The sequence below is a fragment of the Aquila chrysaetos genome, chromosome 2, assembly GCF_900496995.4.
Source record: "Aquila chrysaetos chrysaetos chromosome 2, bAquChr1.4, whole genome shotgun sequence".
NCBI lineage: Eukaryota > Metazoa > Chordata > Aves > Accipitriformes > Accipitridae > Aquila > Aquila chrysaetos.
Window position 1 is genome coordinate 6,119,414 of NC_044005.1, and position 14,433 is coordinate 6,133,846.

The 14,433-nt window shown below is 36.4% G+C and overlaps 1 protein-coding gene across 10 annotated transcripts in view; it reads left to right on the forward strand.

The window, feature by feature from the left end:
* Nucleotides 1–14,433, forward strand: part of ARID4A (AT-rich interaction domain 4A) — a 51,047-nt gene that overhangs the window by 33,621 nt on the left and 2,993 nt on the right. For 3 of the 10 annotated variants that reach the window (XM_030001881.2, XM_030001871.2, XM_041128345.1), the window contains 10 exons: nucleotides 2,464–2,558; nucleotides 2,714–2,811; nucleotides 4,302–4,530; nucleotides 6,430–6,680; nucleotides 8,595–8,792; nucleotides 10,008–10,107; nucleotides 10,281–10,482; nucleotides 10,691–10,753; nucleotides 11,876–13,006; nucleotides 13,204–13,308. In XM_030001881.2, the coding sequence (XP_029857741.1) occupies nucleotides 2,464–2,558; nucleotides 2,714–2,811; nucleotides 4,302–4,530; nucleotides 6,430–6,680; nucleotides 8,595–8,792; nucleotides 10,008–10,107; nucleotides 10,281–10,482; nucleotides 10,691–10,753; nucleotides 11,876–13,006; nucleotides 13,204–13,308 (2,472 nt within the window). The remainder of the gene's footprint in view (nucleotides 1–2,463; nucleotides 2,559–2,713; nucleotides 2,812–4,301; nucleotides 4,531–6,429; nucleotides 6,681–8,594; nucleotides 8,793–10,007; nucleotides 10,108–10,280; nucleotides 10,483–10,690; nucleotides 10,754–11,875; nucleotides 13,007–13,203; nucleotides 13,309–14,433) is intronic. The other 7 variants (XM_030001905.2, XM_030001887.2, XM_030001922.2 and 4 more) reach the window with 7 other exon arrangements.

Below are 14,433 nucleotides of genomic sequence, written 5' to 3' on the forward strand. Positions count from 1 at the left end.
TTTTAAAAATTGCTTTTAACTGTAATGGATGTTATTATGAGCATATTCTCATGTCAGTGTAAAAAGATAACAGCTAATCTGGTGCAAGGAGAAACACCCATTTTCACATGTGGAAGGTCTGCTTCCACTACTTTGAAGCACAGCACACAAAGGAAACTCAAATCCTCCCTGAGGTGTTTTGTTTTTGTTTTGCTTTCACAAAACCTTTTTTATGTTAACAATCCCTGTTAAATAAGCTCTTGGTTGATTTCTTGTTGTGACAGCCATGGCTGGGAACTCTGCTGCTGTTAATCTCAGGCTGGAACCTGAGGAGGCTATTCATGGATGGTGAAATTGAACCAGCAGAGAATGGGAGATGTGCCATCTTCAAGTCTCCTTGCAGAACTGTCTTAATCATGCGCAGATGTAGCAGTGATACTCACCTGAAGAGACAACTTAAAAGATTCTACTTTGTCCTGTAGCTAGAACAAGAAAATAGCGTATTTTAAATGTCTGTCTTTACAGAATTAGGTGAGACTGTAGTAAATTGGAATAGTTAAAGTCCTGGCATAAGACATATATTGGAAGTGCATGTGCTATGTATAGATAGAGAGCAGGATATACCTGCTGACTTGGGAGAACTGTTGTTGTATAAGCCATTCACATTTGCAGTTGTGATGAGACTCGACACTAAAATGGAAGGTTTTCTGTCCCTCGGCTGCATACCCCTGCCCCCCCCTCCTTTTTTTTTTTTTTTTTTTAAGTATATTTAAGGCTGGAAAGAGTTTTATCTTTTAGAGTATATTTGTTTTATTCATTTTTCTTGCTTTTTCAGTTCAAATATTGTAAGTGTTAATCTTGCAATAACATTGGTGGAGGTAGATTACAAGTGCAGCTACTGCCTTTTTCCTTTCTTTCTTTTTGCTTGACAAAAGTTACCTGAATGATACATCCTTAGCAGCATATAGTAGACCAAACATTGATGTACTTGTATTTGAAATAACCAGAGCTAAGAGTAAAATGTAAAGTGCACGAAGTGTCCGAATATTTCCCCCTTTCTTTTTTTTTTTTTTTTTCCTTGGGCTTTAAAACTGGGGGGGGGAATCAAATTACCTTTGTAAGAGAGCCTCTGCATCCCTATTAATGAGGTGTGTTCTAGACCACAGAATCGTAAAAGAACAGTTCCAAGTCTGTCTGTTCAATATTGCCAGTTATCACGGGTTTAGAAATTGATCATGTATTATAGCAAAGTATACTGGAGTTCATTCAATATAATTTTGAGGCCTCCTGTGTATAACCAGTGTTTCTGGAGAATAACCTGCCTTGGGAGAATAAGAGGCTATGTCAGGGAAAAAAAATCCCTATGCTGCTGGACTAATGCACAATTTTCTTTCCTAGTAAGCCTGATTCTTCCCCCTTTTCTGTTTTCCTCCTTCCTTACTCCCTTTCTTAAGTACTTTTAGACTACAAATCAAGTAGGGATCATGTCAGGGACTTGCAGAGAGGCAAAAGATGAAAGCATTTGTGCACTGAATTTGAAGACTGTCTAGAAACGATTCTTTAAGGTAGTATGTTGATTGAGCAATGTACAGGACTTTTTCAGGACTGGGTCTTTCCCCCGCCTGTCTGCTTTTTTTACTCTGTCCTTATAGCAAGATGTCTGTTCCCACCAGATTTATTCTACATTCTGGTCTCTCAGTATGAATGGTTTGATTTGTGTAATCATGACAGTATTCCTAAAGTCCTATAAAATTATTTTAATGATTCCAAATATAATTGCAAGAAGATGAAGGAAGATGAGAAGCAGCAGGGAAGACGTTTGATATTCTTCCTTGCTGGGAGGAATACTGTCTACGTATGCAGCCAGTTGCCCCAAGTCACTTTTGGTTTCTCCTTTTGCAGTTAATTACTGTTCTTTATATCATTGCCACTTACCCGATTTGAGTTTTTTCTTTTTCCCAGAACTGTCCCAAATATTCATGTCCTGTTAGGGCTTTAGGGTTTTTCACATTCTGACAATTTGCCTGTGTATCTTTTTCTAAACCAAGATTTCTGCTTCTTCCCCATTCCTTTCAGACCACAGTGTTTGAGTTAATCTCTTTGCACATTGCTATATTCCAGCATTCATCAGGTGTTCTGTAGAGCTTGCTGCAATTCTGGCTGTCGCCCCCGCTCAAGAGAGGAACAGTGGGATGCAGCCAATTGGAGGGGGGTTATTGCACAAATCTGAAAAGGAGGTCGAGAAATCGTAGTTATCAAGCAGCTGGTGCCAGTATGCTAATAAACCACCCAGAAATGGGTGATGCATTCAAAAGAGGGTGTAGCCTTAAGTGATTGGAAAGTACTGTACTGACTTGTGACATATTTTAGAACTATTTTGAAAATGTAGAAAGTTATTAATAATTGAATGTGTGTTAAAGGAATGGAAGAAGGAGTTTGCTGTTCTTTGTGATAACTTCTTATTTCTGGTTTTGTTTTGTTTAGGTACTCCTATCAATAAACCACCTGTTCTGGGCTATAAGGACCTTAATCTCTTCAAACTTTTTAGACTGGTGTATCAGCAGGGTGGGTGTGACAATGTAAGTGTTGCATGCTTCCTAACTAAATGTGTCCATTCTTAAAGGCTGTGGCTTGTGGCTGTGTTAGATATACTTCCTTAATGTTCTTGGTTAACAAAACCTGAAAACTTCCTTTTTTTTCTTTTTTCTTTTTTCTTTTTTTTTTTTCCCCAAAGATTGAGAGTGGTGCTGTATGGAAGCAAATTTATATGGACCTTGGCATTCCTATTTTGAACTCGGCTGCTTCCTACAATGTAAAAACTGCTTATAGAAAGTAAGTTCTCATATTGTATCATGATGAAAACATTTTTCCTTTTTGTAGTAGCATGTATAATATTCAAGCGTTTTTTGATAGTTTAGTGAAACAGTAGTTGACATTCTTCAGTTAAGGAACAGTTCTGAGCATTTTCTAGTGCTGAGGATTGAAATGGTGGAGGAAAGGAGAGTGCTCAGGGCTGCATAAATTCCTGTTGCTCTAATACATTAGAATTCTGCTCGCTTTCTTATCAAGAAGCATTCACTTTCAGCATGTGATGATGCCATTTCAGAGTATAACAATGAAATTTATAAAAAAAGCTTTGGCAAATTAAGCTTTGCAATTTATGGTGATTAACAAGAATGAACTCCATCCTCAGTCTGTAGATGCTGCATGCAGCAAGGAGAATTTTATACCAGTTTCTTTAACTTCCTGAAGAACGTTGATAGATATAGACGTTTCAGATTGCATATTTAAATATCATCTTTGTGGGATCTGTAGAATAATGGCTTTAGGGCATAACTGTACATTGCTATGGTGGATGTGACAGTATTAGGTAGTAAAAGCACTGCTTGTAATGAAAAAATGCCTAAGTCTTGTTATTCTGACCCCTGGTTTTCAGTTGTATTTTAACTTTTGAAATGGAAACCTTTTAGAAATGACACTATTCAAGCTCATTTTCTAAATAAAAATTATTTTTATTATTTATCCTCCTGGAAGTTTGACAAGAAACAATTGGGCTTTTAGAGTAAAAGGGAAGAATGAGGTTCTCTTGACTCGAACCTAAGGAAATTTGGCTGATTGAATAGGGGTGACTAATGACTCAACTCATGTTAATGTTGATGAAGATGAAAATATTCAGACTATCTTCAGTGGGATTTGAACTGGGCACATATTTAAGGTCTGTATTTTACAGAGAAGAGTATTTATCATAAAAAGAGTAATTGGTAAATACTTATTAGGTTGCTGTTACAGTGAGAATAATAATGTTGTATGGACACATGATAGTATGTTGTAACTTGCATATTTATTCTTTGAGGAATAACCTAGTTCATATTTCTGTCACCTATAACTGGATTAGAGTGTGCACACAGGCAGTTACCAGAGAGCAAGCTGATGCATAGCAATTTGTTACCATGTGGTAACTTGTTTGTATGCCCACGTTCTAATATTAGGCTGATTTTAGGTGTCATTGTGCATTTGCAAAACAGTGTACATGTCCTTAGGCTTTACTGTCATGAATTCTTAATTGGACGGGGATGAAGTTAAATTTGTGGGAAGCACCTGTGTGTATTCTTTCTCACCATTTGACTTCTGTGCATAATTGTTTCATTTCAAAATATTCTCTGGCTTTTTATTTTTTGTTTATTTGCATTTGTTTTGTTTTGTTTTTTTCCTGAAATTACTGCTCCTCTTGCTTTTGTGTGAGCAGGAAAATAGGTTTTATGCACTTCAATAAACGGAAAATAAAACATGAAATATAAATGAAACTTTATTTGTATCTATAGGTATCTTTATGGTTTTGAAGAGTACTGCCGTTCTGCAAATATTCAGTTTAGGACCATCCATCACAATGAACCAAAAGTGGTAGAAGACATACAGAAACACATGGAACCAATGGAGGAGAGTGTAAAAGAGGAACAAAAAATGCCCCCAACAGAAGTTAAAAAAGAAGCAGAAGAAAATTATTCCAGCAGTGAAAGTGAAAAAGAAGAAGTAGAACTAAGATCCCCAAGGGTAAGTGGTTTGAACTGGTTTCTATTTAGTACTTAACAAAACCCCTTTGTGTAGTGCACAGTTTACATAATGAGTTTTCCCTTGTGGAGTGATTGTACACTTGAATTGGCGTACTTGTACAAGTGTAGGACAGGGTTCTGTGAACGCAGAGTTGGTGTTAACTGTTAATTATGTTCTACCTGTGGATAGAATCAGTTTTGATTATTTCTTCATATTCTAAACCATCCACGGGATTTGCTCAGGCTGTGTTGGATGTCAGACGTGTTTCGATTCAGGGATGGCTTGAGAGCTACTGAGAGCTGTATATCATCAGAACAGTGAAACTCAGCAGGACAGTCGTGGTTGTGGGTAAGAATTTCCGCAGGCACATGGAATCTGGAGCTTTCCGGCAAGAAGCAGGAATATCAAGGGACTGCTACAGCTTTAAGAATCAAAGGAAGACCCATTTCTCTGAGTTGTTTTTTATCACAATACCTCTTCTTCTAATAAAAGGAACTTTGCAGTTTTACAGTATGTAGACAAAAGTATAGGGAGGAACACTTAAGTTTTGTCTTCCTTTGTCTTTGAATGCTATAGAGGTGAGGGTTGTATTAGTAGTTGCGTGGATAAGACCAGTGCCCCATCAGCTAGTGGATGCTGAACCTCATTGAGAGTACAAGAATACTTTTCAGGTATTTGAATATGACTCTCTAGCACTCCTGTTAATCCTGTTAAAAGGACATTTTGTGTTCCTTAATAGAGCATGATTACTGAAGGACAAGGAATTGCTACTTTTTAAGTTGTTCAAGTTGTAAGGATTCTGTTCAACTAAAATGTAATTCTATTAAAGTACTTCTTGCAAACCAGCTTTTCAAGCAAGTATATGGCCTTTTAAATTAATAGGTGAAAGGACATACTGTAAACACAAGTTTAGATTTGTATTACCTATTATATTTCTATCTAACTGCAAGTGATTTTTTTCCAAGCTGTAGCAGCCTTAATGAACTTCCTGGCATGACATTAGCTTTGTTGTTAGTTTGTTCATTTATTTTGTGTTTTTGGAGAAAACTGGTGAGAGGATAAAGAAATGGAAGAATTTTTTATCATTGGCTGTCTATGTTAATTTGTTAATAATTAGATATTATTTGGTTATGTATTTTATTACTTTATTAATCCAGTCACCAGCTACCTATTTATGAATGATTATTTTTCCAATGTATTAACTGTTATAGTACTGTGAATTTTAATTATTATAGTGCTTTCATTACTGTAATCTTTGGATGGCCTCCAGATAATTAACCTTGCATTCATAATGTATTTTAAATGTTCCGATTACAAAGCAATGACCCTATCAAGAGACTTTTAATAGTAAAATGATAAACCTGTACTAGATCCCCAAGAACCAGTGCAGATAGTCCCAGACAGCAATTGTCTGGCTACTCGTAGTACCTTTTAAAAATGCGATACTTACAGTTTTTCTAAAGCTGACAAATTTTTGTTCTGTGAAGTCAACAGGTGGCTATCAGGATTGAAGATGCTGAAAGGAAGATGAATTCTCTCAGTAGTCCTATACAAACACTTTAATAAATGCTGTTGCTGTAGTTGATCAAGACTTTTTAGCCCTTTCTATGAGGGCAACAGACCTTGCAGGTCCAAACAAATGTCCTGAAATCCTCCAGAAGTTAATCAGAAGCTCGTCCTCCTTATTCCAAACCAAGCAGAACAGCTTTATTTTGCCTTTTTCCTCGATAACAAGACTTTAAGCTATTATCTTAAGATTTTAGAATATTTTGCTTTTTGGTGTTATCTTCAGCCTTTCTTCTGTACATGAATAGTATGTTTCACTTTTGCTAAGATTTGGAGCGGCTATACAGAGAACAATTGACAGGAGTCATTAAACTGATCTTATTTCTGTTCTAGGGACGAAGAAGACTTGCCCGTGATGCAACCCCAGCTAAAAAAGATAGTGAAGAGGATAAAACACAAGACAAATTAAAAGACAGTAACAAAGAAAACAAAGATATAGAGGAAACACCTGAGAATGCAGAAAAGAAAGAAAATGAAGCTTCACTAGGGAGAAAAAGTATACCAAAGCAAAAAGAGAAAAAAATTAAAAAACAGGAGGATTCTGATAAAGAGTCAGACGAAGAGGAAGAGAGGCAGAGGGAGAGGTAAACATTAACTTTCATCACCTTCTTATGAGTATGTCTGTGTCATGACTGAGCTGTACTCCAAGCAGGAATATACACAGAGTTGGAGATCTTACCAAGTAAAAGATGGAAATCGGGGACCTAGTTCACTCAGCCAGACAGGAAAGGGAAGGTTTTATTTCAAGCTTGTAGAGTCTGCCGTACTTTATGGAAGCATCTTTTTCTGGTGGATGCCAGACAGTATTTTTCACTTTCATTTTCTTGAAGGTCTTGCCAAGGTTGTGTTGGTGTTTTGTCACACTAGTACGTACAGACATCAAGTAGACCAGGCTATAAGTATGCCAGGTGCTGTATGGATTGTGAGCAACTGTTTGGGCACATTTTTCTGGGCAGTTGAAATATAAATGGAAAAGAGAGCCCCTCTTCTCCTGTGCTTTTGTTTAAATGTTTGGTGGTGGCTGGTGAACCTAGAGCTTGCTTGTTTTTATTGTTACTTGATGTATTGTAGGCAGGCAGGAAGGGGATCAGCTAATAAAGCAAAGGAGAAGGAGAGAGGGAGTTTGAATGAAACCTAAAGGTAGGTGGAAGAGGAGAGGATGGAGAGACATGGAAGGGCAAAGGGAAAATAGTATCCTGAGACTAAGCTTGACAAGTTAATTTGGATTTATAGTCCTGGTTACAAACGAGTTGTGACGAGGTGACTAATTTATTACCAGAGTAGACCTCTTCTTAGCTAACTTTGGCTGTGGTCAAGGGCAATGTCTTACCTGCTTAAGCTGCCTTTCTTACCTTGTTTTTCTCGTCCGTGTGGCTAAGTGGTGTGGACACAAGTTGATACTGAATAAAGCCTGATAGCAGTATTGCATATTTTCTTCTAAAGAACTTTAAGGAGTGGGAAAAACACACAGTTATTTTAAAGAAAGTGTCACTGTGCAGTCAAAAAAAAAAAAATCTTGCAGTACACCACAGCATGCAGAAATGCCTCAAATGAATGTACAGTGTGGGTGTGCAGCAGGTTGCAGAGGTATGTCGGATGACTAAGGCCTTAAAGAGTTTTCTTTAAGTAGCGTGAATGGTGCTTGTCCTCTTTCTTTTAATTGTTTGCCACCACAAGATAGTTCAGCTTTCACTGGAGGCTAGCAAATATATTTCATTAAAAGCAAACCCGTAGTCTTTTTCAGTATTTTCTTTCTTGGTGATTTTTTTGTAGTTTTAACTTTTACCTTATGTTAAATTCACCCTAAAATAGGGAGAGAAGTATAGGTAAAGTAGGTTAGATTGTAATTCTTGAAAATATGATTAAGTAGAATGTTTAAATATTAGATATACCTATAATAAGAGGTAGATACAGCTAATAAGAGCTGTATAGACACTTTTAATCTTGGTTAAATATTGTTGTAATCAACTTTTTTTTTCAATTGAATCCTGTTTGTATCCATGAGAGGATACTATGATGGCGATTCAGACTTGTGTGCGCTGTTAGTAAACCGTAGCCTATTATCCAAACTGTAAAAGTAAGAATTTTTTTTTTTAAATAGTGTGTCAAATTCAAGTCTATTTTAAAAGCTGAGAATCGTTCTTCCTGTCTTATTTAGGAGCTAAACACTGAGTTAACTTATTCTTCTTTTTGTATTATCAAAATATTCATTTTAAAAAATAAGCTTTAAGCTTTGAGTTGTACACCTAATAAATTGCATTTAAATTACAATATAATTTTTCTGGACATTTTTGGCACTTACCCCTATTCTCTCTAAGTCCTGTTCTTGATTTTAAAAAGCTGTGTCCAAGCTAGCTTCAGAGGCAGTGCAGGATACAGAAAATGAAAGAATTTTTCCTTGCAGCCTTTTTCTTTTGTAGTAGCTTGGCTGTGCTAGTTAAATGTTAAAACTTTAATTATCACTAATTAGTGGGCATTTTAAATACCCTTTACTGCAGGGAGGAAACCGAGAACAAAGGAGAATCAGAAGGTGAAGAGGATGAGGAGGATGCAGAACCCTGCCTGACTGGAACCAAAGTGAAAGTAAAATATGGACGTGGAAAGACTCAAAAAATTTATGAAGCCAGTATTAAAAGCACAGAAATTGATGATGGAGAAGTTTTATATTTAGTTCATTACTATGGTTGGAATGTAAGGTGAGGATAACAAATTGCCCTTCATTTCTTTGTTAAAAGGATTATTTGCAAAAGAATTTTTGTTTTTAAGAAAAAAGAGAAAGATGATAAGTGACTTGGCTCCAGATTGAATTATCGACATGATAACAGGATCTGACTCTTATTACACTTCTCAATGTTAGTAATTTTGTTCATGATATGACACTATTGCGTTGAAATCTCAGAATATACTTACTTGTATGTTTCCAAGTTTCCATCTGACTTAAAGTGAGTAATCCTCACTCCTCAGAGGAGCATCCCTGTAATTTATTGTCAGCTAGTATTAGCACTATCAGACTTTTTATTTAAGGGAGTCATTGATAATGGTGAAGACATCTACAATTAAGTGTATCAAGCACTGAAATTTTGGCAACAAATTGTATTCCTGTATTGAATGTTGACTGTGATTATAAAGAACGGTTGTTACATGTAGAGAGGGTAGGAGAAGACTAAGCAACAACGAACTACAGAAAAAAATTTATCAAATGCTTCTCTTGTCAGCCATGCTTTGTATTCAATACTGCTGTAGAAAAGCCTTTTTTTGTTGTTAAGAGCATTGTGATTATGTAGACAAAAATATCACAAAACTGATCATTTTTAAAAACAGAACACTTCTGGTATATAACTTGAGATATTCCAAATCCATACATTTCTAAGTAAAATAAGCAAATTTCTTTATGTGGCAACGTAAAGTTTATGTGTGGGGAACGTATCCCCCAAATACTTATATGTGTCCCTTTGCCTTATTAGTGACTCGGGAGATTTTGAGGAGCACTAGTAGTGTATTTGTGCTTTTTCAGAATCTCATCCAGTTTGTTGCTATAATTTAAAAACTTTACCTTTACAAAAAAAAAAAGTGTATTTTACTGTTGGGGCACAGTGTGGTGAAAACTGCCTTTGGTATATGATGTGAAATATTGACAAATTTTATAGCTGACTCAGTCCCCTGAGTTCCAGTGCTTTGCTAGCAAGAGACAGGGAAGTTTGCACCTCTGTTCCCCCACCCCCCCTTTTTTTTAATGGGCTAGAAGTGTAATTCATCTTTCTAATGCCAGATACTGCATGTGTTTGGAAATACATGCTCTGCTTTCCTACCTCTCCTTAATAAATATTTTCTGTAACTCAGTCTTTTAATCCTCATATTGCAAACAACTTTTTTATATGTAGTGATAACAGTATGTTGTTATTCACTTTTAGATACGATGAATGGGTGAAAGCTGATCGGATTATCTGGCCTGTGGACAAAGGAGGACCAAAGAGAAAACAGAAGAAAAAAACAAAAGTAATGGTTATTTCAATAAGTTTATTGTAGTACAATACTTAATGACTATCACTGTTCATTATTTAAAAAAAAAAAAGTTATTCAGTCCACAGTCTAGTTTTTTTATATAGAAGTGTAGAGCAAAATGAGAAAAGGTTTGATAATCGGCAGTGAAATATATTAATAAAAATTCATTGTTTTCCCCTCAGAATAAAGAAGACAGTGAAAAGGACGAGAAGAAGGATGAGGAGAAACAAAAATCAAAGCGTGGGCGACCCCCTCTGAAATCTACTCTTCCATCAAACACATCTTGCAGTTTATCCAAAACGCCTAATAGTGAAGGTAAATCAGGAGCCAGAAGTGCACGGAACAACTTGTCAGATTCCTCACCATTACCAAATGGAACAGAAGGTACATCTAGTGCACTCGTGTTCTGGCATGGAACTGCATGTAAACAGTGATGTAACGCGGTGCATTAGTATGACAACTTCAGCAAACACAGTGCTGTCAGCAGCTTTAAAGTCCTACTTAACCCATCAGTGAACAAGCAATATAACAAAACAAAATTTTGGTGCAGATTTTACTCTATAAAAATTAATACTTTTGATTTTGATTTTAGCAACACCTCGCAGGCAGACGAGACGTAGCTCAGGAATGTTTGATTCTGATAGAGGATCAAACGGTGAGTGATCTCAGTCCTGTGTATGCTTTTGAGATTTTTTCAGTACCTTTTTGAAAAGAGGTTTGATTTTTATTTTTTACTTTTTTGTTTGTTTGTTTTTCCTTTCTCCCTGTGAATTTTATTGAGGAAGTAGTTGAGCTGACACTGCTGAGGAGCACAGTTTGCTCACAGAAGAGCTGTGGCCTGGAAGTGACTGTGCAAGTCATTCCATATTCTTTAGCCAGGGCCTTTCAGTCCTAATCTTGAACAGACCAAATCTAGTGGTATAATCATAGTCTTTATTGTGGTAATTAAGTCCTCAAGCTCAGTACTACATCATCCAGCAGAGTTGTTAATTATATACAAATGATGGCAATATTTTTGGTGTTTCTAAGCCTCTGTGAACAAGAACTGAAGTGAAATCACTGTCTCCTTTTAGTACAGGTGCCTGAATAATCTTCTGGTAATGTAATAATGCTTGCTCTGTTTATGGTGCGTGATTCGTACAATAGTTTAGCAATGAAATGTCCATATTGTGGTGTGGAAGGGTTTGGGGGTTTGGTTTTGTTTGTTTGTTTTTTGGTTTTGTTTTTTTTGTTTGGTTTTTTTTTTTTTTCTGTCTGGGGGTGCATGGAGGGGAGGAGTCTTGTTTTTTGTTTTTCGTAATGTCAGGTGAGGGAGGCAATTATCCACAGGTAGATACCAGATCATGGCAATCTGTAAAACTGTTTTTGCTACTATAAACTGTAATTTGTTTATATTGGCTTATTTAGGAAATAGTAATAGTAGAATCCTAGAATATCTCAGGTTGAAAGGGACCCATAAGGATCATGAAGTCCAACTCCCTGCTTCTCGCAGGACTACCTAAAACTAAATCATATGACTAAGAGCATCATCCAGATGCTCCTTGAACTCTAATAGTACAACTACTGTTGTAGTTTCATAGAAATTTTGAGTAAAAATAAGAACTGTAATAAGTGTGTTGAATAACACAGGATTCTTTAAGTTTTAAATTGTTTGTTGTAAACTGATGTGAATACCATAGATTACTGGAAAAAAAGGTTTTGTGTGGTCAAAAAAAGAAATTGTGTTGTAATTGATGATTTAGGGTGCTGTTTCCTTCTCTTTTAAAATTTTTTGCAGACTCTGGCTCATCTGACAGTGAAGCAGATGAGTCATCTGAAAAGAATTTGAATGAAGAATTTTCTCCAGAGACTTCAGAACTGGAAAAAAGCGAAAAACTACATGATGAGAAGCTAGATGAAGAAAACCCAAAGATTCCTCATGCCTTGAAAGAAAATGACAGGACTCAAGTACAGCCACTAGAAACACTGAAACTGGAAGTTGAAGAAAGTGAGCAAATTGTTCAGATCTTCGGAAACAAAACAGAACAAATAGAAGAAATCAAAAGAGAGGCTGAAAAATCACCTAAAGGAAAAGGGAGAAGGAGCAAGTCAAAAGATCCCTCTTCAGAGAATGCAAAGATTTCACCAGGAAGCCAAGAAGAGGTGGCAAATGAATCTCTTACAGAACCTGAAAGATTAGACATGTCTTCCTTGGACTGTAAAGAAATTTCCAGCACTACTGAAAGTGAAACAGAACCTCCTACAAAAGATAAGAAGCTTTTGAAAAGGAAAACTTTGGAACAAGCATCACCTGAGAAGAGAAATCGACGAGAGAGTGAGATGGAAGTGCCAAATATTGTATCTGAAGAGAGGACCAATGAATGTACTGGAGCAGAGGAATGTAGAGGGCTGAACGCTGAAGAGTCTCTCAGAACTGAAAATGAGGAAATGCCATCCCTGGTGGCAGAGTCAGTTCAGCACGGTCAAGAGCTGAGGAATGAGAACTTTGAACGTCCATCTGAAGAAAATGAGAATGTTCCCTTAAAAGATGAGGATGATGCAATGCCTCAGATTGGTCCTGAAACTTTGCTCTGCCATGAAGTAGACTTGGATGACTTGGATGAAAAGGAGAAGAGCAGTAGTGAAGATACAATATCAGAAAAGCCAGACCCTAATGCTTCAAATTCAAATCCATCTGCCTTACCCCCTACCGTCCAGTCGAGCTTTTCAGTGGCCTCACCTCTTACTCTTAGTCAGGATGAATCACGCAGTATCAAGAGTGAAAGTGACATGACTATTGAAGTCGACAGTGTGGCAGAAGAGTCGCAAGAAGGTCTCTGTGAAAGTGAGTCTGCTAATGGATTTGAAGCCAGTACTACATCAAGCAGTTGTAGTATAGCCGTGCAAGAAAGAGAGATTGGAGAGAAAGGTGAGTATTTCCTGTGAAAAGTCATTCTCTGCTGTAATGACTTCTGAAGTCATCTTAAGTCTGCTGTTACTTGGCTAAAAATTGCTGGTTTGTTTTGTCTTCTGATTTTAAATTCCTTTGTTGCTTATAAAAAAAGCTTGTGGTTAGCAGAAATATTTGAGGAGTCTTTTTTTAATTTTTTTTTTCTTCTCATTTAGGTCAAAAAAGACCCAGTGATAGCAATAGTGGAACACTGGCAAAAAAACAAAAGCGTACTCCAAAGCGAACAAGTGCTGCAGCCAAAAATGAAAAGAATGGAACAGGTACATTCTTGGAGGGGGAGAAGGGGGAAGGTTATGCTGTCCTATGAACATGTATAAGGGCTCTCTGTTGCTCGTTATTTCTGTTGGATGGGACTTCCTTGTCAGGGTTTTTCATTATTATTCATCATGATTATTGGCTGTTAACTGGAGAGAAATTACCAGCTGCGTGGTAGCAGTGTTACTGGGAAATCTTCTGACTATTTTTAACTACTTCATTAAGAAAAACTTTTAATAACTGTGTATATTACCAGTTACTAAATATTTACCATTATGCTGATTTTTTTTATATATTGGGTCGGTTATGAATTTGGGAGAGGGGAGCTTGTTCAACAAACATCTCCTTTAAAGTCTTATGACAGGTGTTTACTCATGGGAAAAAGGTCATTTATGAAGTACGGAAAAAATGTTTGATGCTAAAGAATAACTTTTCAGCAAAAGGAATCTTGTTTGTTTTTATCTCAAGTATGTGACTACTTTTTAACTTGCTATAGAAATCTGGATTTTTGTGTTTCTATAGCTCATTTTTTGTGATCATTGTATTGAATGAGTCAATATTTAGGCCCTGTGGCAGCATTGTTAAAATTTTGAAATATCAAACTAAAATGTTAATTATCTGACATAAAATATTCAGATATATTTAACATGCCTGTGTAAAACTTTGCAATTACTGTGGGAATCTAAAATATTTGCATATATCGGCTTAAAATTTTCTGTTGCATGTTAAAGCTTTTATGCTTTTAGCCATGTTTCAGAACTGTTCCTTTAGATGTGTAAAGCAATTTGGTAAACATACACAGTCATGTGCTACCTACCTATATTAATACAGTTTTAATCTTTAAGAAAGGAATTCTACTGTCTGCTTTATATTAGAACCCCAAAATATGTGACTTTATTAGAGCACTGATAAGCTATCTTTTCTTATTTTAATAAGCTGCTTTATTGCTGCTTTAAAAAAATTTGACTATTGCTTTTTAACTAAAGGCCTAGTCAGCCTGTGACTTCTCCTGCATTAAAGATCAGTACGCTTGAGAGTTCAGTGCATGTTCTGTCTGATAAGGTTATACATGGAATCTGATATGTTTTTTCCTTGTGTGCATTCTGGGATCTTCTGAGCAAGGAGGGGCA